Raw genomic sequence first — 24,027 nt, 5'->3', positions numbered from 1 at the left:
GCTGGAGGCAGCCTGCAGAGAAGTGCTGGTGCAGGGTTTAACAGACAGGCAGCCTAAACATTAACCCTGAGCAGACCTGGACTATAGAGAGCCCGGGGGCCAGCGTGGCACTCACTCCATGGCAGCCTCAGCTGGCTGATGAAAGGAGATGTCGATGGACCTGCAGGCAGGCATGGTTCCTGCTGACGCAGTGCTGGTCTCTGGCTGTGTACAGGGCCTGCTTTCAAACTGCAGGCAGAAGTGGGGCACTGCTCCCGGTGCACATGGGAGACTGGTAGTGAGGGACGCTACCGAGCCGCAGCAAGCCTTTGCCTGTGGAGGACGCTGCTTCTCTTCTGCAGCGCAGACAAGAGGTACGTTTCCTACTGGCCTGGGGACAGGCCAGACAGCAGGTGTGCAGCACACAGCTGTGCTCCAGGACCTAGAGGCACTCTTGAAGCAGTGCTCTGGGAATGCTCTCGCAGCTGCGTGCGCCCCAATGCAATTACAGCACGCTCCTTCCCGTTCCCTCGTGGTTTGGTTACTACAGAAACACTCGATTTCCCCATCCTTTGGCTGAAGTTTTCTGCTTGGGTTCCTCAAGAGCTAAGTCCAGGAGACTAGACAGCTGTGCTGGCGCTTGCCAGCTGCTGTGCATCCCTCTGGCCCGCGGCTGGGCTCCGCATGCAGTATTAGCCTGTATCACGTGCCCCACAAGCCTGGAGGAAAGTGTGGGTGGCGCAGGCAGAGGGTCTGCCTTGGCTTCACCCACGTCCTGACAGGATCTAGGGCTGAAGCCATAGAGAGGGAGCTGCAGCCTCTTTCCCCTTACGCCTGCTCCCAGCTGCCCACCATGGCAGCAGCGAGAGGCGCTCCGGAGCAGAGCCCCTGGGGAGACAGCTCTTTAATTCCCCGTGGTGCCCTAGCCCCCTAAGCCATGGGACCCAGTGTCCTGGCCAGCTGGTAGAATGCTGACCCTCCAGGGCTGTGCCTGGGGCCTGTCTTCTCCACCCAGCGCAGCAGCCTGTTGCTTTGAGCTGGGGGAGGAAACAGCCACCGGGCCAAGGCCACGCAGCAGCTCCCCTCTGCGGCGCCAGCCCAGTGCCCTCTCTGGCTTAATGCCGTGCTGGTCGCTCTGGGCTTGGGCCGTGGTGCTGATGCTAGGAACGTGCTGGGAGGCTCTGCTCCCCGGGAAGGATGAATGCGAGAGCAGCCGTTGTAGCCCCGGCCAGCTCCTGGGAGCAGGACCAGGAAATAACGCCTGGCCGCTGCCCAGCCCGCCTGGGCGGCAGGGGAAAGGGAGCCTGCAGAAAGACAGGATCCCTGCCCCGGAGACCACAGCGGCCAGGCCAGACGTGCTACGCAAGGGCCAGCCATGCCGGTGTGTCCCAGCTGCCAGCCGGGGGGCGGGTTCCCAGCAGAGTGGGGCAAGGCAGGGCATGGAACAGGCAAGGAGGCCAGGCCCTAACGGGGGTGGGGGGCAGCTGGCCCCCCATTGTGCAAGGCACTGTACAAACAGAGGGGAGCGACTCACCCTCTTCCTGCCCCCCCCCCCCGCCTGGAACCCCCCTGCCCCCCCCCTTCTCACCCCTCAGCCCCGCCCAGGTCCGCCCCCCCGTTCAATCCCTCTCCCCCCCCGGGCGCAGGCGCGGCGCAGTTCCCCCTCCGCCCGCGGGGGGCGCGCTGGGCCGGGCGCTGCCCGCTCGGGCGATGGCGGCGGCGGCTTCCCCGCGCCGGGCCGGGCCGCCCCCGGGCAGGGGCCGGACGGGCCGCGCCGCCATATTGGCTGTTGTCCTGCCGGGAGCGGCGCGGCGGCGGGCGCGGGCCGGGCATGACTCGCAGGCGGAACAAGGCGGCGGCGGCGGCGGCCGGGGCGCGCAGGGAGCGGGCGGGGGGAGCCGCCCCCCCCCGGGCCGCCCGCGCCCCCCCCCGGGCCCGGCCTGGCCGAGCCCCCCGAGGCGCCGACGGGGAGCAGCGCGGAGCCGGGCAGAGCCCCCCAGGTACCGGGCACCGCGCCCCCCCCCCGCCCGCAGCCCCGCCCCCGCTGCTGCGCCCCCCGATCCCCGCCCCCACTTCCGCCCCCTTGCAGCCCGCCCCGTCCCTCATCTGCTCCCCACCCCCTGCGCCTCCACCCCCCGCGCCCCCCGCCCCCCATCCAGCCCCCGCGCCCACTCCGCACCTGCACCGCCGTGCACCCGCGCCCAGCCCCGCTCCCCGGGACCCCCCCCGCCCGCGTGCAGCCCGCACGGCCCCCCCGGACCTGTCACAGGCCCGCAGCGCCCCCGCTGCCCCCAGCGCCCCCGGCACCCGCCTTCTGCCCAGCCTTGGGGCGTGCAGCCCCGGCCAGCCCCGTGTCCCGCCCCTGCAGCAGCACCCTCCCTTCCCCCCAAGTCTGTGCACATCGAGCTGGGGCCTTCGCCTGCCTGGACCAGCCCTGTCCCCTGAACGCATCCATCACCCCATGCCCCCCAGCTCTGTCTGCAGCTCCTTACCCCATAGCCCCCTCCTTACCTCCCGCCGTCCCTCCGTCTGCCACGGCTCCGCACTCAGCGCCCGCTTTGCTCCTCCCTGGACACCGAGCCCAGCACCCGCAGCCCGTCCTGCAGCCACCCCGCACCCCCGGGGCCCCTCGCCTCTTCCTCGGCTGCTCCCTCTGGGAATGGAACAGGTGGCTGGGCTTTGCCCCAGAGCCATGCAGCACGCACCCCTCCAGGAGGGCCCCGGTCCTGTCCCAGGTTGCAGCATCCTCCCCCCCTCTCCCCGGAGACCGGGCAGGGGAGCTGGGTGCCGTAGGCTGGCTCTTTGTGCAGCCAGGCTCAGCTGTACGATAGAGGTGTCACTGTGCAGAACTCCACTTCCCCGCACAGCACAGCACAGCACAGCAGAGCAGAGCAGAGGTGGCTGTGGGAACGGAAGACCATTGTGCCTCTCGCTGGGGAGGAGGAGAAGCCTCTGCAGGGAGACTGCTGGCAGGTGGGGGACGCACCCATAGCGTGCGACCCTGCCGGGGCTCTCCGTGCATTCTTGGGTGGCAGTGCGTGCAGGCCAGCGTGCATGAGAGCCGGGCTGTGCCAAGTGCTGCCAGGGCCTCTCCGGGAGGAATTCGGAGCCCCCAGCGGGAGCAGCTGAGATGGACCGTGGCATTGGGCTGAATTTGCAGCAATCTCCGGGGTTCTGCGAGAATCACGGGGTAACTAGAGCAGCACGCAGCCTGTGCTGGAACCTGGTGCAGCCCGGCAGGAGGCCAGGCAGTTAGCAGTAAGCCATGCTCTCCTGCGAGGCGGCATGCTGGGCCAGGCTGGCCACATCTCTGGGTTGGCAGCACCTCTCCCTCAGCGTAGGCTGGGGTGTTCGGTTTGCATTGCTGCCCGTGTGCGCCGAGACAGCGGGTCTGAGGGACACGAGGCGTCATCTAGCTAAAGCTGCCGTTCAGCTGCCCCTGCCCCTGCTGGAGACTGAGCGAGGGCTGTGCACAACTGCTGTGGCATGTGGAAATGGGCCCGTCTGCCCTCCACACCCCTCAGCCAAGTGCGGGTCAGGAGGGAGCAGAGTCGTGGCTTCACGTGGCTAGGCTAGAAGTGGTGCACGGGCGCAAGGTGGGGCCGGTAGAGCCTCTGTGGATGGCAGGAGGTGCTAGGGCAGCGGTAAGACCAGCTCCTCTTTGTTTGTGCAGGGCACTATGTGCCTGGCGCCTTCAGCGGGACTTCCTGCACTATTTCCCTCCAGGGTGGGGCAGCGAGGTGGGGCTGGCTGGCTCTGGGGGGAGATGGAGCTTTTCCTTGTGCGCCCAGTGGATCAGCAGCTCCGGAAAGTAGTTGCCCTTCAAATGATGTCTAGGCAAAGGCGTGGGGGCAGTAGAACATTGCAGCCTCCCCTCTGGCACTCACGGGCCATCTCTGCAGAGCTGTCATGGAAGCACTCTCTTCTCCCCCGGCGGGGCTCCCTAAGCTCACAGCGAGAGCCCAGCCCGGCGTGGCAGGCTCCTTTCTCCAGCTCACACTCCCTGGAGGGGGAAGAAACGCAGGGTGAGCTCCTGCGAGGTGCAGCCTGCTGGGAGGCCAGGGCAGGGCTGCGCCCTCCGGGGAGGGGGAGATGCTCCCTGGCTCAGGGCACCTTGCACGTAGGTTTTTAACGTTACTTTAATTAAGTGCTCTAGCTATTTCCCTCAGCAGCTAACGCTGGATCCCTGCCCGGAGGGCTCCGCGGAGACCCTGGGATTGGGAAAGGAGGAGGGCAGTAAGCCACGTGCACGGCCAAGGGGCAGAGGTTATTGTAAGTGAGCTGCAGGGGTAGAACGAACCGGCAGGAGACCAGCCGGCACAGCGGGGGCCCTCAGCCGGGCTCAGGGGAGGAGGGCACGGGCTCAGGGAGCTGTTCTGTGGAGAACGGTGCACAGGTGGCTAGGACAGCCGGCGGGCCAGGGATCAAGCCTGGCGTCCCGTGGGCAGTGCCATGCAGACTGGAACTCCTCTTATCCTTGGATGGCAAATCTCTGGGACGAGGCCAGTCATTGTGTGGCGGCATACAGCACCGAGCACAGGGGGCCCTGCTGTGTAGCACCCAGGGCTCCTCACGCCCCGCAGGCCATGGCTGCCGCGGGCAGGCAGCGGCACTAGCGGGCTGCTCCTGGTCCTGCCGAGGGCTCCTGGCACATCCTCCGAGCTGCTGAGCTTTGTGCACAGGGCGGGGGCGTGACTGCAGCAGGGTCCTGCCCAGCCCCTCTGCAGTCGCCATGGTCAGCGCCGAGATGCCCAGGGCCGTGCACTGGTGTGGGCTCTCCAGTGTCCTTGTTACACCACACTGCGTGTCCCTGCTTGGGATCCCTGCATGTAGACAGTGCAGTTTGCCTTTGCCCTTTCCCAAAGCACGAGGGGGGAGGGCTGGCAGCAGGGTCAGCCCTGTAGACTTAGGGGGCCTAGGCAAGTTCCTGGGGGTCAGAGCGAGCCAGCCGCTCTGGTTCCTGCCTGTCCACCTGCATTCTGCAGCCCTGGCTTGCTCTGTTAGAGGGGGAAGCAGACTCCATCTGGAGCGTTAGGCTGCTCTGTCTGCACTGCTGGTGGGGCAGGGACGTCTGACCTGGGCCCGAGGACCAGTGGGGCAGGGCTCATGGGAGGAAAGAAACCATGGGCAATTTCCCCAGAGAAAACATGTCCCAGGAGCCGCTGGTGGCTGTGGGGAGGCCGGCTGAATCCAGGTGCCCTGCCCGCGGTGGGAGCTAGCACACTGGCTGCAGCTGCTGTCCCAGGAAGAGCTTTTGCTCCCCGCTGCCGGTGTGGCCTGTGGGACTGGTGCTGCAGCTGGAGAGCAGGTGTGAGGCTGGCTGCGGAGCCCGGGAGCAGAATCCTTTTAGCTCCATCTCCAGGACGTCTCCCGCAGAGCCCCAGGCAGCAGCATTTGACCCCCCCACCCCTCCCTGGTCACACACATCCGTCCCTGGGGCTCCCAACACCCCGTCTGCCTGCGGTGCCCTGGTTGGCCTGGCAGACGCCTGTGGAGAGGGACCCTGTGGGACAGCCTCCCCTTTGGAGCCAGGCTTCTGCGTAGCGCAGCAGTGCTGCCGCCTGTTGTGGTGCCTCCCCGTGCCGGAGTTTCCCTCTGTGAAGCGGGGATAGCCATAGGTGCTGAGCTGGAAGGGTGCTGTGGAAGCTAGGTGTTCGCCAGGCTGGGAAGGGAGAGGCAGGGGCTGTGGGGAGCCGGCTGGCAGCTCCCTCACACGCAGGCCACAGTTGGGGGGTGTTCTCCCCACTTACGTTGATGTGGGGCCAGCAGGGCAGTTCACCCCAAGAGTCAGACCCCAGCGTGGAGTGATGACACGTGGTTCTCACACCAGCCTGCGGAGTCTCACCCTTTGGGGAAGCCACTCGCTCCCCAGCGCCCGAAGGATCATCTCAAAGTCAAAACTCCGTCTTAAATACGTGTACGAAAGTGTGGGCTCCCTGTCTGCCACTGCGGGCAGCCACCCTTCTGCCCCTTCCCCGACCACAGGGGATAGCGTGGCCCCACGCCGTTGGTCAGGTTTTTGGTTCAGAGCAATCTGCGTGATTGAGGCAGATACCCTGAGAACCCTTGAAGTCCAAGTATTGAGAGACTCCACGCCCGGCTTGGCCAAGGCTGCGGTGACGTGACTTGCCATGGGTCAGGCTGGTGGCCGAGTCCAGGAGCGTCCGAGCGGTTGTTGGAAGGAAGGAAAGCCCAGGCATGGGCATGGTCCCCTGGAGCTTGCCCAGGGAAGGGGGACTCCAGGCGTGTCTGAGGAAGGGACCCGGGGTAGAAGTCTGAGCTCGCCCCGGGAAGCGCTTGCTGGGCATAAGCCTGACATCTAGAGCGGCTGGTCAGAGGGACCCAGCCCGACCCGGGGCAGGCTCGGCCAGGAGCTAGGGACACGGAGAGCAGGAGCTGTTGCCCCAGTGGTGGCGGCTCCAGTCTGTCCCTATCCCTGGAGTGGGGCAGGCCGACCTCTCTGCCGGTCAGTAGCGCTGGGGAAGCCCAGGCTGTCACCTGACAGGCAGGGGCCCCGAGGGGCAGCACTGCCGATTGGCTGCCAGGTTCCATGACCATTTAGTTGAGAAGCTCCCCTCTTGGCTCCCCAGGGCCAGAGCTGGGATCTTCCCACGAGCCCAGGTACCAGAGCCCTGCGCTGCCCAGCACTGGCATGGGCTGACTGCGGGTCTCCTGGCGATTGGTCCCTGAGGTGGCTGGGGAAGGGTGCAGGGGACATGGACACTTGCCTGCCCTGGTCTGGGGCTGGATATAGCAGAATCAGCCTGTGCGAGGAGGAGGCCCCCAAAGCCGCCTCCCTGTCCTAAGATCCCAGCAGAGCCAGCGTGCCGAGCACAGCATCTGCTCACCTGCCCGTCCCCGGCTGTCTCTCAACGCGAGCTCTCTGGGGCAGACAGACTTAGTCCTGCTCCGTGGACTGGCCACTTACTTGTCCCCAGGCAGACGTTGTCCAGCGTTCCAGGAGGGGTGGGCTGGCCTAGAGGGCAGCCCCCCAGCCTTGCACCAGGGCCAGCCTGTCCTTGTTTCCAGCTTGCTTTCATTCAGAAAAATGTGCAATAGAATGAAAGTAAGTCGGTAGGTGACTGTCCTGGAATTCGGCGTCTCTCTCAGGCCGTGTCTGTTGGAGCCCATGAAGTCGCACTGTTCCTGTTCGAGGAGATTAGTGCTTTTGAATCTTTGGCCCTTTCTGATGTTATGTGATCAATATTTGACCAGCTATTTTTAGCGTCTGCAACTGCCCGACCCTAGGCAAGGTCCCCCTCTTTGGCTACGCAGCATCCAGCTGTCTGCGGTGCTCCGTTGGCCCCATCACAGTGATGTGTGTCTCCGTAACACTGCCCCACCCCGCAGAAGGAGGCTGTTGGGATTAGCCCCATTGCATCGATGTGCCTGGGGCACCGAGAGACCAGGCCCTGATCCAGGAAGGTGCTGGGTGCCCCAACCCCACACAAGCACCTGAGGCTCCCATTTAGGCACTGAAGTCCCAGTTTGGCTCCAGTGTGGTCCACAAAACCCCTGCTGAACCCTGGAGGCGCGAGTTTCAGCGTGAATGTTCCCTGGGTGCCGGAGTTTCTGCCCCACGCTTGCACCCTGCATCCTCCCTAAGCCCCAGAGCGAATCACAAAGCAGGGGAAACAGGCACTGGGCCACCTGAGGCCCAATCCAGTAGCACTTGGAGCACGCTGGCTGGATCGGGTCCCATTCCGAATCCAGCCGGCTGGGGAGAAGGTAACAGGGTGCCCATCTTTTAACTGTTAGTCTAGTGAGTAAACAATCACTGGGGAGATGGGAGGACCTCCCCCCCCCCCCACATCAGAGGGTTTGAATGGGAGTCCCCCACTTCCCAGGAGAGCGCTCTGCCCATGGGGCTTTGGGACAGTCTGATGTGGGCTCCTGGGGAAGCTGAAGTCATTGGCTCGGGCCTGGCCCTGGATCTTCCACCTCCCAGGTGGGTGCCTGACGGTTACTGGCGTGATTCTCATGCCGTCTGGCCCCCGGTGAATAGACACTTCAGTCGTGTTCCAGCCACTGGGCAGCGCCCCCTCTCCAGCCGCTCTGCATGGAGCACGGGGCCGCAGGCTGCGCGCTCGGTCACTAAGCGGAGATGGGCACCTCTCTGCAGCACAGACTCAGGCACCTATCTTCAAAAGAAGGCCAGGGCCTGGCACCCATGCCGCTTGTGGGCGTCTCCAAGCAGCTGCCTGCCTTCGCGGAGCCTGTTTGTCAGTGCCCGGCTGCATCCAGTCACCAGCGGGGGAGCCAAACTCCCTTTCTGGTGCGTGCCTGTGATTTCTGCACACCTAGAAGCTGGGTGCCCCAGCACGCAGCCTTGCAATGCTGAGGTCCCCTCCCAGCTCTGAGCCCCAGTGACTTGCTGAAGGTCCTACAGGAGCTCTGGTGCAGAACTGGGGATGGAGCCAGCCCCTAACCACTCAACCATCTGTCCAGGCACCATCCCTGCTCCCCCAGCACCAGTGACAGCACTCATGGATTTCCAACATCTAGTCTTAGCAGAGAACGTCACGCGAGGTCTGCAGGAGCGGTTACCGGTGTAAACTCACTAGGAGCATGCTAGCTTGCCTGGTCCCAGCACAGCCTTTCCTCTGGCTGCGGGGCTGGGCCAGGCTTCCTTTTAAAGCAGCTGGGATCCTAGTGAGCATGTGCAGTAGGGCTCTGCTCGCTGGTTGGGTGTGGGGCCAGAAAGTGGTGGAGCTGAGGCCCTATAACTACAGCTCCCCTGGGACTGAGCGGGGGAGGGCCGTGGGGTATCTGGGGTTGCCCCCTTGTGTCCCTAAGGCATTCCCTTGGGGGTTGTGTGGCACCTGAGGGTTTCTAACGGCTCTGGAGGGGAGAGGCTGCCGTGCACACTGTGGCTAATCGTGCGGTGTGCAACACGGGTGGGGAAGTTGCGCCGAGCTGGGGCTGTTGTGAGCAGAGACACGCTCAGCATTCCTGGCTCTGCAGGTGGCTTCCTGCGGAAGCCAGGCCAAGTCACTTCACCTCTCCAAGTCGCCGGCTGGCAGTGGCTCACAGCTGTGCCATGGCGGTAATGTCTGGGAAGCGTCGGTGGAGTGCAGGGCGGGTGCCGGAGAAGGGCCCGCGCGCTGATCGTGCCAGGCACTGGGGCTGCTAGAAGCAGGGAGGTCTGGGGCTGTGTGCACAGCAGGCTGGCAGAGCAGGGAGGGGCAGTTCCTTTCTGTGCTGCTCGGTGGGCGAGGACTTGGGGTGCTGGGCTCCCGCTACTCCAGACACACCGACAGGCTGGAACGGGTTCAGGGGGGGCTGGAGCCACTGCGTGTGAAGAGACCGCAAAAGCACAAAGCTCAGGGCTTGTAGGATGTTCTCCTGGGGGAGTCCTGACGGGTGAGATGCTTCCTAGGCTGCAGGGCAGGCTGGGGACAGGGAAGGGAGCCAGCGGGTCGGGGTCTCCTGTCAGTCATTCTCTAGCAGCTGCCGTTAACGAGCGCTGAGAACGCAGCCCCTCCCCCTGGCCTCTGTAAAGAAGACCCCAGTGACCGCAGGAAGGGCCCCCCCACGCTGGGGCCTTCAGAGCCCCCAGCAGCGTGCAGGTGCCCGGCCCTGCCCCCCAAGGCAGGTAGGGGAGCAGGGCTCGAGGGCTTTTGTCCCGTGTCGGCATCTGAGGCGCGCTCGCTGGCGGAGCAGGTGTCTGGGAGCCCTGCCCTCAGCTGGCACCTGCACCCAGGAAGGAGGGGCCTTTGGGACCGTCCTGATCCGCTAGCTGTCTCCCTGCCGCGGACACGCTCTTTGGCAGGTGATGCTCGAGCCTGCAGCGACCTGGCTTTATCTGCTGGCGGCAGAGCCTCCCGCGTGGCCACGTGCTCTGCTCCGCACCTTCCCGGTGGGTGCCTGCATCAGGCCGGGGCGGTGACGTTGGCACAGCATGGCACTGCTTCAGCAGGCTCCTTTTCTCCCACTGTGGGCAGCTCTTGCTGCTGCTGCCCGGCCCCGGGAGGCAGGGCTGAGCCGGGAGCCTGCCTGTCTCTCGCCTTCCCCCAGGATCTTCTTCAGCCCTGGTGGGAAGGGAAGCCCGGCCTCCCCAATGCCCCCTTTGACCTTTGCTTCCCCTTGGCTCTCCGAGGCCCATCTGTTTCGCAGCAGCAGTTAAACGTGTGGCTCATTGTCCTGGCCCTGCCGCAGCAGCAGACGGAGGGCGGGACCCTGCCCGCGCTGCTCTCACGGCTGTCTGTCCCTCTCTAAAGGCGCCTGTGGCCACAGCCCAGCTTCCACGCCAGTGCAGGGCAGGGGGCCACATTGCTCCTCTGTCTGCACAAAACAGAGCCGGGGCAGGGCCCAAGGGCCGGACTTGGGGCTGGAACAGGGGTTTGGGAGGGAGAATGGCATGTTTAGAACACAGGATATCGGCTGCCCGCCCCGCCCAGCGGTTCTCCTCTCCCTACCCCTGGATGTTCACACCTAATGCTCAGCTCCTACTGTCCCCTCAGTCGTTGTGGTGAGTCTGTGCCGGGGCTGAAGGTGGGTGGCGCTGGCGGGAACGTGGCAGCGCAGCCTGGCATGGCAAGGGGCTGGGACTGGCCATGAAAAGTTGCACAGCATGTGGGGGCTGCTGCCCACTCATGCTGGGAGGGGCGCTCTGGTGTGAGAGCAGCGTCCCGTGGGCACGGCTGGCAGAGGTGCTGCATGGACCCAGCCAGCTTGTCCTCTGGGCCTGTCCCGCACCTGCCTCACCCCCTGGAGCCCTGCAGCCTGCGGCGGGCCCAGCGCTCATCCTCCTGTGAGTGACTCCCTGCCCGCGTGTCCCTCTGCAGGTGCTGCCCACTGCCAACCAGTCAGTGCAGACGTGCTGCTTGCTATGCCACCGAGAGCGCAAGGACTGGGGGGGCCCGTCTCACAACGGGCTGGTCTCCCCGGGCGAGAGGCTGCCCCCGGACTTGGTGCCAACGCTCGTGCAGAACCTGCTCGGAGAAATGCCGCTGTGGATCTGCCAGAGCTGCCGGAAGAGTGTAGAGGAAGAGGAGCGACGGGCTGTCCAAGAGCAGGCCTTGGCGGTAGGCAGCTGCTGGGGAGGGCCTTGGGCAGGGTGTCCTGGGCAATGCCGGCCTCGTGGCCAGGAGGCAGTGATGGCGGCGGTTGGTGCCCCCGGCCTGTCACCTCCCTGGCGGTTGGCGAGTGCCCATACCTGTACCTGTCCGTGCTGGGCACCGCCCGGGACCGTCTCCTCTTGCTGGGAGGGTGACGTGGTTTCTCAGCAGAGCCTCCTCGCTGGGGAGAGCTGCTGTAGTGACTGGTGGGGAGGGGCGGCGGGGGCGGCCCCCTGTGAAGGGTCCTCTGCATGGTCAGCCAGAGCCGGGAGAGTGACTGTGCCACTGACACCTGCCGGCTCTGCAGCGCCGGGCCTCTCCTGGCGGGGGGCCTGGCTCGCTGCTCCCCGCAGAGCTGCAGAGGCTCCGTGGGGGTGGAGGTTGATTTTAGAAAGTTGCCCCTCTGTGGTTTGGCAGGCCCAGCTCCCCGCCGGCGCTGCCCCCTCTAGGCCTGGCTCTAGGTCCATCAGTCAGGGATTGGCAGCATAAGGCCCGAGGAAACCATGTGGTCCCCTCGTCTGCCAGAGACCGGCCCCCATCACTCCCATAGCCGATCTGCTGGGAACATCCAGTCTGGATTCCAACAGTGCCAGAGACTCTGCCGCGGCCTCTGGCAAATGGGGCTGTTGGTTAATTGCCCCGGTAAAAACGTGACCTTGTTTCCACTCTGAATTGGTTTAGTTTCAACTTCCAGCCTTTGGATCGTGTTAGACCTTCCTCTGCCGGACTGATTAGCAAATATGTGCCCCACGTAGGTACTTCTAGACTGTGACCAAGTCATCCCTTAGCCTCTCTGTTACGCTAAATCCATGGAGCTCCAGTCGGTCACAGCCAAGACAGCTGCTGGGTCCTGGCCCCCCCACAGAGCGCACCAGTTTGCGTGAAGGTGGGGTTCAGACCTGTGCACGCCCCTCCATGGGCAAAGAGTGGCTTATCCCTGCTTGGCTTAAAGCCGTTCCTCATTGATTTCAGCACCTCGTTAAAGGCGCCCAGCTACTGCCTCTGGCGGAGGTGGCGTTAGTAAGCCAGCGGGAGAGCTCCCCCATCGGCTTAGAGCGTCTTACCAGACACGCCGCAGCAGCACAGCTGTGGTCTGTAGCGTAGACCTGCCCTTGCTGAGAGCTGACGTGGAGACCAAGATGTCAGCGTGGGGCGGCTCAGGATGGCTGCATCCCATGCCCCAGTCCCCTGGCCTGGTGGAGGCCTGGTAGGGAGCCCTCGGTGAGTGAGGAGAGGTGGGGGCATGTTGGGACTTGACCGGGACTTGGGGAGCCCAGACTAGAACCAGAGCATTTAGGGATGCGCCCCCGCAATCTGCTGCTGCTTCATGCTGTGAGTTTCTTCCCAGGTCTCGTTGTCGCACACGTCCTGCAAGTCACAGTCATGTGGGGGCGGCTCCCACTCCTCATCCTCCTCCTCCTCCTCTTCCTCCTCCTCGTGCCACGGGAACTCAGGGGACTGGGATCCCAGCTCCTTCCTGTCTGCTCACAAGCTGTCAGGCCTCTGGAATTCCCAGCACGCCAGTGGAACCGCGCAGGGCAGCCCCTTAGCGGGGCCCCCTGCGGCTCTAGGTGAGTCCAGGCCGGCCGCGGGGCCACCGGCATTCCAGCCTGGCCAGTGGCCATCCCTCCCAGTGCTAGGCACACCTTGTTTTGGCTGCGTGGAGTGCAGTGCTGGCTGGCCCGGGAGGCCAGGCCGGGGGAGGCCAGGGGGCAGGGGCCCTGCCTTAGGGAGCCTTGGTGCCAGCAGAACTCCTGGGGCCCCATGGGTTCTGTGAGGGCTGCCCAGGGGAGAAGAGGGCAAGTGGCCTCGGATCTGGGAGTGGGGGGGGCCGCCTCCCGGGTGTTGGGGGTGGAGCAACGTGCGCCCAGCGTCGGCGCTGCCCCGTGGTCTCCGGCGCTGCCCCAGGCCAGCCAGGCCTGCACCGGAGAAGCTGTCTGCAGCGCTGACTCCGTTTCAGGTGACAAGCACCCCAGCCTCCCCCTGTCTCCGGAGTGCGTCGGCCAGGCTCCCGCTGCGGCGCCCGGGCTCAAGGCCTGTCCCTACAGCCACACGGTCTCCCCAGCTTCCAGCGGTGCCGCCCCCGGCTCGCCTCTGCCTACCTCACTCGACTTCTGTAAGACGCTTCCCAAGCAGTTCAAGAGCATGTGCCACAGACCTGCCCCGCCAGGTGTGTATGCTGGGGGAGGGGCGCCAGGTGTGTATGCCGGTGGGGGGAGCTGCCTGTGCGGCTCGTGGTCTCCAGCACTGCCCCTGTTGGCGCCTCGCCTTCCTTCCCCTCTGAGCCCTGTGCGGGCGCTGCTCGCCCAGCCCAGCCCAGCGGGCAGCAAAGCCCTTCTCCCAGGAGCCTTTAGAGCTGCCCATGGACGAGGAGGATGGGGCATGGCAGGCCCGAGGCGGTGCCTGGGCAGGATCCCCACCGCCTGCCGGCAGATGACGAGACCTGCAGAGCAGGGAAGCCAGCTGCAGCTGGTGTCCTCTGCCCGTGGCTGGGAGGAGCTCACGGGGCTGCCCCAAGCTGCTCCCTGGGAACGTGCCCTTGGCCCAGGAGTGCAGCAGAGCCCCTCCGGCCAGCGTGTTGTACCAAAGGTGGGGAAAGCCCGTTTCTCTCTGCTCCTGCGCTGGGGGGAGCAGGCCGGGAGTGGTTGTGCAGCTGCAGGGGGTCCGGCTGGGGCTCTGTGCGCGCCGGGGCACGGCCCTGCCTGCTGTGCTGTGGTGGGACAGCCTGGTGCTGCCAGGCCCGTGGCTTGACCTGTCTGTCATCCTGCCTGTCTGCAGGTGAGGCCTTCCACTCCTTGGAGCATCACCGGCACCCGGACCTCGCCGCCCCCCCCAACAGTCCCACGGGCCTCCCCTCCCAGCCCCCGGCGCTGATCCCCACCAAGCAGACATCCGCCCAGCCGGGGCCGCACATCCCACTGAGCACCTCACCGCAGGCAGCGTCGGCCCCTGCGCCCAGCCCCTGCGCCCCAGCCGCCGAGTGCCAGCCTGCGGGCACCGGCTGTAAGAGCCCTCACCTGCCCCCCGCCAACGTGCCGCTTCTGAAGATGCCGCCCCCACTGTCAGGCTGTGCCCATCCCTGCAATGGGCACTGCAGCGGCTCCCTCATCCCACCGGCTGCCCCGCACCAGCTGCCCAGCACTAACAGGTGAGTGAGTCTCTGCCCCCGCCAGCCTGTCCTTGTCCGGTGTGATGGGCCACACACATCCCAGCGGGGCAGAGGGTCCCCGCTCCTCACGACGGCTCTGTGAGAGCGTCCGACTCCAGCACTGCAGAGCCCTCACGCCCCAAGTGTCGAGCGGGTCCTTCCCAGCCGCAGCGGTTCTGTCTGCGAGGTCTGGCGCACGACAGACGCGGCCTTGCCTGCCATCTCCCGCAGCTCGGGAGTCGACCCCCGGCTCAGAGACCTGGGGAGCCACCCTGGCCCTGCCTGCCACAGCCAGCATGCGCTTTGTCACGGGCAGGGCTGGGAGCCACAGGACTAGCTATTCGGGAGCCCTCCTGCCCCGGGCCTTTGGAGTGGGCTGGTGCGTGGGTCCCCCGGGGGTGGCTCCCAGCAGGGAGGGTCACTAAGCTGGGCAGCAGAGCGAGGCGAAGGGTGGAGCGTGGCCAGAGCCCTTGGCTGCTCTGCTCCTGGGTTGGCTGCACTCCGGCTGGCGAGGCCCAGGTGTCCGGTTTGCTTGCGCGTTGTGTGAGCGCTGTGAAGGGCGTGGGGGTCCCAGCGGCAGCGCAGGGCTCTCCTCCCAGCCGGGTGAAAGAAGCAGCGCCCTTGGCAGTCAGCGTCAGAAGAGCGCCTTCATCCCAGAGGCGCCGGGGGTGAGGGCAGCCTGCCCGGTGCCTTGCCCCGCAGCCCCTGCAGAACACCATGTGTCCCACGCCGCTCTGGGAAGTGGGAGGAGACGGCTCCGCTCTGCAGCACTGGCAGGGTGGCCCCGGTGCCCTGAGCCCGGCTCGTCTGCTGCCCCCAGCGCCTGCACTGCCCCACTCTGCCTTCTCTCCAGGGACCCCGTGTGCAAAGGACACAAGTTCACCAATGGTACCAGCTGCCACCCGCCACAGTCGTGCGAGGCAGACGAGGGCCTCGGGGAGGATGAGGACAGCAGCTCCGAGCGCAGCTCCTGCACCTCCTCCTCCACCAACCAGAAAGATGGGAAATTCTGCGACTGCTGCTACTGTGAGTTCTTCGGCCACAACGCGGTAAGTGAGGCCCAGCCCGGCCTGGCATTGCACTGCACCCTCCAGCCACTGACTGAGCTGCTGAGACCGGTGCTGGGGAGGCAGCCGTGCCGAGAGCGCGTGTCCCCTACAGGCCTGGCCTCAGCCACCCTCACCAGTCCAGCCCTGTGCATCCTCCCGGGTGCAGCAGGTCCCCTCCGCCCTGCCAGGCCTCTCAGTCCTGGCCCGGGGAGCCGTGGGAGGGCAGCCCTGAGTCAGAGGGCGTGAGGGGTCTGGGAGCAGCAGATTGCTGTGCTGGGCAGACCCCCTGCACTGCAGGAGGTGAACAGCTGCGGGCTCTCTCTGCAGCCCCCCGCTGCCCCGACGAGCCGGAATTACGCCGAGATCCGGGAGAAGCTGCGCTCCCGCCTCACCAAGAGGAAAGAAGAGCTCCCGCAGAAGCTGGGACACAGCAGCAGCTCGGGGGAGCCGGCCGTGGATCACCGGGACGTGGACGAGCTCCTGGACTACATCAACAGCACAGAGCCCAAGCCCCTGAACAGCGCCAAGGCCGCCAAGCGGGCCCGGCACAAGCAGAAGAAGAAGGTGAGGTCAGGGGGAGGAGAACGTGTTGTTCCAGCCCCTGCCCCTGCGTGATCCAGAGCCTCGGCTCCCAGTCCCCTGGGCAGCGGTCCTGGCCCCGAGCTCCCTTCCAAATGACGTCAGAGCTGGGAAAGGCCTCGGGGCCCAGCCCCATCCACCCTACCTGGGAGGCCGGAGCAGGGTTGCACCCCCCCCTCCCTTCTCGCCTCTCCTCTGAAACTCCCCGCGCTCCGCGCCCTCCCAGGCACTGTCGCTCACTCCTCTCACACCTGGTCTCCCCAGCATGGGCCGGACCAGGGCTCCCCATTCTTCTGGCTCTGGGGTTTGGGCCCCTGACCAGTGCCACCTCCGCTGGGCCTGTGGCTGGTTGCTGTGGCACAGACTTGGGGCAGCCCATGCCATGGGGAACGGTCTCACCCAGGCCTGAGCTGGGGCTCGGCCGTGCAGGAGCAGGGGCTGTTGGAGCCCCCCAGCTCTGTTTGCTGCTGGGTGAACTGGGCTGCGCACCAGTGCTGGCTTCGCTGGGCCATTCTGGGGCACCCTAGGTGTGCAGCCTGCTCGGCATCTCTCCAGGGCTGCCCCTGGTTTGTCCCGGAGAACGTCTGACGCTGGCGCTCCCTGCTTTGCCTGTTCCAGGAGAAGGAGAAAGCGCAGCTGGAGGCAGAGGCCCAGAAGCGGGTGGAGTGCGGCCCCCTGGCTGGCCAGGACAGGGAGCTGGCTGACGAGAAGCTCCTGGAGTGGCCCCAGCTGGAGCTGGAGCGGGTCAACAGCTTCCTGAGCAGCCGGCTGCAGGAGATCAAGAACACCATTAAGGACTCCATCCGCGCCAGCTTCAGCGTCTACGACCTCAACCTGGACGTCAACGACTTCCCCAAGAAGGCGGCCGTGCTGGAGCAGAAGGCCCTGCTGTCCCACCTCAACGGCTCCTCTGGCCTGCAGGAGATCGACCTGGACCTCTCCCCGCTCAGCCTGGGCTCCCCCAAGAGCCATGCAGTGCTGCGGAGCGAGCTGGGCCCCCGCTGGGGGGAGGGCCCGGGGGAGGTCCCGCCACCGGCGGCCTCTGAGAACGGGGTGGTGAAACGCCTGAGTGCGGTGCCCAACCTGTCCAGGATGATCTGGGTCCAGTCCCCCCAGACGACAGACTCTGCCCAGGAGACCAGCGGACCCGGCCTGGAGTCCAAGGCGCCGGCGCCGACCAAAGGGCCAGAGCAGCAGGAGCAGGTGCCCGCAGGAGGCAGGCAGAGGAAGAACAAGCGGCAGAGCTGCCTGGCCAAGAAGGGGGAATGCCCTGCGGTGCCCAGCGCCCAGGCCAGGCGGGAGAGTCCCAGCTCGAAGGGGCTGGCGCTGGGAGCCAAGCACCCTCCGAAGCCTGGAGTAGCGCCCGCGCCGCGGAGGGGGAGCGGCTGTGCAGAGCCGCCAGAGAGCGCCAAGGGGCAGGGCTGGGGCTGCGGCGGCTCCAGGCCCGAGAAGGAGAGGAGTAGCGAGTGGAAAGGCCGGAGGGGCGAGGGCAAAGCAGAGCAGCCAGAACCGGTGCAGCTGCCCCACCCGGCGGCCCTGGGCACCTCCCCCCAGCCAAAAGCCAAGAGCCGGAAGGGCAGGAGCAGGCTGGAGAAATGCAGCACGTCCATCGGTGAGTCCCCCCCACTCGCCCTGCGCTGTCCCTCTGAGCTCGGGGCTCCCCGTGAGCTGGTGCTGCGGGGTCAGGTTGGCATGAGTGACATAACTGTGCCGCCGCATGGGCAGCAGCTGGGCACCTCTGGCCCTGCCCGGGCCTGCCCTCCCTCTCCTTCCCCTGCTTCCGGCCTCTGGCCTGGCTGGCTGGGAGCTGTGGCTTGTGTCCGCTGCTCTTTGCTCCGAGCACACTCTGTGTGGGTGGCCGTGTGCGCCCCTGGTGCCTGTGGTCCTGGGCGCGGCCCCTGCTCTGCCTGCGGAGCGGAGTGGCTGACTGCTGCTGCTGTGCTTTGCTAGATGACGTGTTCCTGCCCAAAGACGTGGATGGGGTGGAAATGGACGAGACCGACAGAGAAGTGGAGTATTTCAAGAGGTGAGAGGCCTGCAGATTTCTGGGAGATTGAGGCTGGGGGGGGCAGGCGTGTATCAGCCCTGCTGGCAGGAGGGGTATTCCTGCCCTCGGGAGCTCTGGGACCCCTGCGTGGGGGGAGGGTCCCGGTGGCCAGGCTCCAGCCCGTGCCCAAACGTCGCCATTACAATTTTCTAGCCCGGCAGCCGGGGCCCTGGGAGGCTGAGGCAGCTGAGCCAGGCCAGCCGTGGCCATGCCGCACCTCTTGTCCCAGCGTAGACGCACCCAGAAAGGTTTTCCTAATCGCTGACCTAAATGTGCCTTGCTGCAGATGAAGCCCATTACTTGTGGTCCTACTTCAGTGGCCGTGGAGAATAGATCACCATCCGCTTTATAGCAGCCCTAAACGTATGGGAAGCCTGGTATGGGGTCCCCCCTTCATCGTCTTTTCTCCAGGCTAACCCTGCCCGGATTTTCAACCTTTCCTCCTTGGTCAGGTTTTCTGAACCTTTCACCATGTTTGTTGCTCTCCTCTGGACTCCCTCCAGTTTGTCCACATCTTTCCAAAAGTTTCGCCCAGACCTGGGCCCCGTACTGCGGCCTCGCCAGTGCCGCGCTGAGCCAGACAGTTACCTCCCATGTCTTCCATACGACACTTCTGCTAACGCACCCTGGGATGATGCTAGCCTTTTCTGCAAATGCATCGCATTGCTGTGATGTGCTACAGCCTGCAGATCCTTAGCAGCAGCGCGCCACCTAGCCAGCTGCTCCCCGTTTTGTAGCTGCATTTCATTTTCCCTTCCCCCGTGAAGTGCTGAGCACTTGTCTACTGAATTTCATCTTGTTGGGTTCAGACCGATTCCTGATTTGTAGGGCATTGTGAATTCTAACCTGTCCTCCGAAGTGCGTGCACAAACCCTCCCGGTTTGGTGTCCTCTGCAAATTGTCTAGGCATATTGTTGACTCCTTTGTCCACGTCGTTAATGAAAACAGTGACTAGAAGCAGATCCAGGAGTGAGCTGCAGGGAGCCCATTGCCCCGTCTGACAGCAGCCGATAACGACTCTTGGAGTTCGGGCTTTCAGCCAGTCTGGACCCGCCATACAGTAATTGCATCTAGACACATTTCCCTAGTTTACGTAGGAGAAGGTCACGTGGGACTGTCAGAAGCTCTCTAAGATACTTCGTCTCCTGCTCCCCGCCCATCCACGAGCCAGTGACCCTGTCAAAGAGGCAGTTAGGTTGGTTTGACATGATTTGTTCCTTGACAAATCCATGCTGGCTGGTTGTCCTAACGCGGTAACCCTCTGGGTGCTCACAAACTGAGTGTCTGGCCATTTGTTCTATCATCATCCAGGAAGTGAAGTTAGGCTCACTGCTCCGTGCTTTCCCAGGCCCTCTTTGGTCTCCTTTTTGAAGACAGGTGCTGTGTCTGCCCATCTCCAGTCCTCTGGGGCTCCCCCTCTTCCAGGAGTTCTCAAAGATCATTGCTAGTGGTTCTGAGATGGCTTCAGCTACTTCCATAAGAACCCTAGGGCGAATTTCATCAGGCCCTGCCGATCTGAATGCGGCTAACGTCTCTAAATCTTCTCTAAGCTGTTCTTTGCCTGTTCTGGCTGCCGTTCCTTCCCCCGTGCTGTTGATAGCAGTTGTGTTGTATGGCTGGTCATTCTTAACCTTTTTAGTGAAGACGGAAGCAAAACAGGCATTAAACTCCTCCACCGCCTCCAAGTCGTCAGTTATTAGCTCTACTTCTGCCACGCAGAGGGACCTGCACTGTCCTTCGTCTTTCTCTTGCCCCTAATGCATTTCGAGAACCTCTTAGCGCCTGGGCCCTTGCTGGGAGTAACTGATTTTGTCCCACCTGCTTATGCTGCTCTGTGCCTCTCGGCACCTGGCCACGGTTCCGCCTTTTGCAGGATCCCATTTTGATTTTTCATGTCATTCAAGGGCTCCTGATGGAGCCACATTGGCCTCTGACTGTTCTTCCTTCGCTCCCGTGCAGCTGTGCTTTTAATATTGCCTTTAGGGAGACTGCTGGCTTCTCTGGACTCCTTTTTCCCTTAGATTTTCTTCCACAGGACTTCACCTGCTCCGGGCGGGGGTCGGTAGGGCCGTGGCTCGGGTGATGTGTGGGGGTTGTGGGTGGGCGGGGGCACTGGCCGGGCTGGGGCAGGGGTGGTAACTGGCCCTGCTGTTTCCCAGATTTGCTCTCCCGCTCCTCAGGTTCTGTCTGGACTCTGCTAAGCAAACTCGGCAGAAAGTGGCTGTGAACTGGACCAACTTCACCCTGAAGAAAACCACTTCAAGTGCAGCTCAGTGAGGTGTGGGGGGAGCCCCAGTGCGTGCGCAGGGCCCCATGCCTGCCCCTCAGCACCCACAGACACTCGCCTCACTGTGCCCCTCCCCTGCTGTGGGCCCCCTTTGTTTTCTCTTTGGGTTCCTGTGACTGGAACCCCACCCCCCATGGGACTGCCAGGCCTGCACCTCCCCAGCCATCACAGCCGCTCGGGGGGGGAGGGCTCCAACCCTAGGCAGCACCCCCCATCCCTGTAGGGGTGTCTCTTCTCCAGCGCTCTGTCTGTGATGTGCAGGGCGACGGGCGTCCCCACCCGCGCCAGCCCTGGCATGCAGCCATGGGGAAGGACCATGCTGGACCCAATAAAGAACTTTTTAATTTTTTATTTTATTTAAAAAACCCAACTTTTTTGTTGTTTGTTCCTGGCTTCCTTTGCCCCCTTCCCCCCTCACCCCCCCAGCCCAGCTGCCCTGCCAGCCTGTCACAGGAGATACCCTGCTCCCTGCCCAGCCGCGGGAAGCTCCCTGTGCCCCGGCTCCAGGCAGGCCCTGAGCGTGCTGCATGGTGCAGGAAGGGTGCTGTGCCCAGCGGGGCGCCAAGCAGCAAGCAGGCTGCAGCGTCCCATCAGCGCCTCCAGAAGGGCCATGAGCAGCAAGCAGGCTGCGGGCACCGCACCGCCGCCTAGAACTGCTCCCCCCACAGCAGCGCGGCTGTGTGCAGGAGCTCTCCACACCCCCTTGCAGCCCCGTACCCTCCCTTCCATGTCCCAAAGAGCTGTGCAGGGATGACCGGGCCAGGTCTGGCCGGGAGCAGCGTGCACCCACCACTGCACTCCAGGAGCCAGGGGAGGGACGTGGGCTGGGGCTGCATGGGCTAGATCTATGGCCGCTCGTGCCTGTGTCCAGGCTGCCAGGCCCGCCCCGAAGTACATGCAGTTAACTCCGTGAGGGGCCGTGTCACCCTTCCCAGCCGAGCCCTGCCTTGGCTTGTCTCCCCGGCTTGGCTGCCTTAGCTTGCGGAGCCTGTGCCGGGCCGGGGAGAGGCTGGGTTCAGGGATGGGGCTGGGGGCTTTCCGTGCCCCTTCCCAGGGAGCAGGAGGTGCACTCAGACTGCCCTGCCAGCAAGGGCCACGCAGCGCCAGGCAGCCCCGGGTAGAATGCCCCTTAGAAACAGCTGAGCTCTGCCCCCCGTGCATGACCGCTTCCCACCCTGTGCGGGTAATGCGAGGGCTGCACCCCACACATCTGCCCTTCCTTGCTGAGACTCGCTAGGGGGCGGGCCCCAGCCTGAGCCCTCCGTGACAGGTGCTGGAATCGCGGTGCCCCGAGGCCTCTGCCTGCCCCAGCAGTCCCCACAGGAGGCTCTGCTCTTGGGCTGTGCCTCCAGCATCCCGGCAGCACCACCCCCCCCCCGTTCTCACCATTTATGTCCTGCAGGCAGAGGGACAGCTAGACAGTGGCACCTCTTCCTATGTGGCCCCTGCTCTCCGTGGGCCCCTGCGAGGTTTTGGGGAGAGGTGCCCCCCTCCCGCGCACACGTTCTGCATTCCCCACACCTACGTGATGACCCGAACTGAACCGGTGACTGAGTTACAATGGAAACAAATTGCAGATCTCTTGACCACGATTTCTGGTGCTACCCAGTCCCCCAGCCTGCAGGGGGAATGGAAAGGCTGCGGCTGCGGCTGCCCCTGCGCCAGCTGGCGGAGGGATCCTGCTGCGTCACCAGCCCCGGCCAGATTGGCTTCTCTGGCTTTTTAATGATTTACTTTTGATACTGTGAAAATCTTTCATGCTGAAAGATAAAAAGCCGTTTGGACACAGAGCGGGTGTGTGTGCTGTGTGCTGAGCAGGCGTGGCCCCTGCCCGTGCCAGGGAGTGCTGGCAGGGCCTGGCTGCAGGCCAAGGAGAAGCAAGCCAGCGTCAGGTCGTGTCCCTCGGTCTGCGTGTGCCCGGGGAAGCCCAGCCTGGCAGCAATTCTGATCAGCTGTTGCCTGCACAGGGCAGCTGCTGAGCGCGCTGGGGCCGGGACACTCGCAGAGCCCCTGCGCGTGGTGCTGTACGATGGGGAGATTGTGCCAAATGCTGCCCTTCTCTCCCCCGGTTTCTCGATTGGGTGAGGCTGCCATGGTCTGCCCCTCGAAGAGAGGCTGGCTGCTTTTAAACCCAAATGCTCCATTCTGACCTCTCCCCACAGTGAGCGTGTGCCGAGCCAGAGGGGGCGTGGGAGGGTTGTAGAGGAATGGGGTGGTGCAGAGAGGCTTGGAGGGCGGGCAGGGGACTGGGCTAGGTGACTTGGAAGGTACCTTCCAGTCCTATGACTCTATGAAGGGCTCCACTCAAGGGACAAGCAGAGGAGGGAGGAGAATGAGCATGGGGAGGGCCCCTGTTACCCTGGAGCCAGCGCTCACCCCCTCCAGCTTCCTCCACGGCCATGGAAGCCAGCGAGCAGGCTGCAGGGACCCTGGCACCACCTGGCTTGCACCCTGCGGCCAGCGCCACCATCGATTGCTCTGTGGCTGGGGTGGGAGGAGGCTGCCTAGCCTGGTATCGGGCTGAGTCAGACACGTGTGGGTGCTGGGCCGTGTGATCTTGCCAGAACCCTGCCTGCTGAAGGGGTGTGAGCCCACCAGGCGGGTCTGTGTAGCTGTGTCTGTTTGCCCACCCTGCACCCGGCCTGTGGAGCTGGGAGCGTGAGAGTTTGCTGTAGCAGTGGCCAGCCAGGACGAGGCCTGCCAGGACAGCGTGCACAGGGCCGATAGATGCTTTTCCTTTCTCCGCAAATTCAGAGCAGCCAGCCAGTCACGCGGGCAGCCTTGGAGGAGACCCTGCGGCTGTGGCACTACTGCCCAGCAGTGCCCGGCGGGTGTGGCCAGGGGAAGGGGCGTCTTGCTAACCAGCAGCGATCCTCGTGACCCAGGAGGGGCCTGGCAACGTTTCCTGGCTATTGAAAGATCATCGAGGGCCACTCTCTCCCCTGGTCCCTTTAAAGCGGTCAGATGATTGGGGTGCTCAGGCCCAGAGCCGCGGCGCTGAGGAAGGGTTTTAACCTGCCCGGAGCCCTTCGAACACAGGCCACCCTCTGCTCCAGCAGCGCCATGATGGGCAGCCGAAGCCTCCCCCACAGGCTGCCCCACGCGGGGTCGTGCGCCTCTGCCTGTGGTGGCCATTGCTAGCAGCCGGGGGTGTGTCCCCCACTTCTCCAATGCTGCAGGGGGCTGCGGCAGAGCCCCCGGCGCTTGGACTGGCAGCCAGGAGACGGCCCTATAGCCTGCCGGGGACGCTACCGTCGTCAGCACCGGGCCGGGCTGGGAAACTGCCTTCTTCCTGCCAGCCCCGGCTCCGGCAGCCGCTTCACCAGGCCCGGTGCGCCCGTCGCCCCGAGGAGCACCCCCTGCCCAAAGCCACGGGCTCCTGCCGAGCCCCTGAGGAGCCGGGCCTGGCGCAGAACTGCCCGAGGCCAGGGCCGCAGCAGTCACCACGCTCCCGGCTCGGCCTGGCCACGCAGCTCTTCAGGGGGCCTGGCTGATGCGCTTAACCCTAGGCAGGGCTGGGGGGCAGGGGCGGGGGCAGGGCCCGGGTCACAGCAGGGGCAGAGGTCAGGGAGGGGGTAGAGGCGGGGGGGGGGGGGGGGGCCGGGCCCGGGTCACAGTGGGGGCAGAGGTCAGGGAGGGGGCAGAGGTCAGGGCCTTGGCGCTGGGGCGAGGCACGCGGTGCAGGGAGGGGGGCGGGGCGGGCTGCTCCATCCGAGCCCTGCGGTGACACACCCCACCCCCCCGCAAACGAATCGCGAGTCGGGAAGTTTGTCCCTTGGCGCAGCCCGTCGCCCGCGCTACCGCCCCCTCACGTCACGTGGTGCATCTGTGCGGTGTTGTCCAGCGGTAGGGCACCGCCCCCAGGCCCGGAGCCGACG

General features: G+C 64.9%; 1 protein-coding gene across 1 annotated transcript; it reads left to right on the top strand.

Moving 5' to 3' along the window:
* The first annotated feature begins 1,810 nt into the window (after positions 1–1,810).
* Positions 1,811–21,285, top strand: FAM193B (family with sequence similarity 193 member B). Its single transcript, XM_067535198.1, is given in 11 exon segments — positions 1,811–1,882; positions 1,884–1,979; positions 10,767–11,006; positions 12,388–12,610; positions 13,000–13,209; positions 13,818–14,187; positions 15,041–15,236; positions 15,564–15,800; positions 16,434–17,427; positions 17,766–17,841; positions 20,043–21,285. Coding segments are annotated over 11 exon segments (2,811 nt in total). The 3' UTR covers positions 20,140–21,285.
* The last annotated feature ends 2,742 nt before the right edge of the window (positions 21,286–24,027 follow it).

Source organism: Emydura macquarii, unplaced genomic scaffold (genome assembly GCF_026122565.2).
Source record: "Emydura macquarii macquarii isolate MOO-44397 ecotype Brisbane River unplaced genomic scaffold, CSIRO-AGI_Emac_v2 contig_378, whole genome shotgun sequence".
NCBI classification, from domain to species: Eukaryota; Metazoa; Chordata; order Testudines; family Chelidae; genus Emydura; species Emydura macquarii.
Note: the sequence above shows the minus strand (reverse complement) of the source record. Positions and strands in the feature narration are given on the sequence as shown.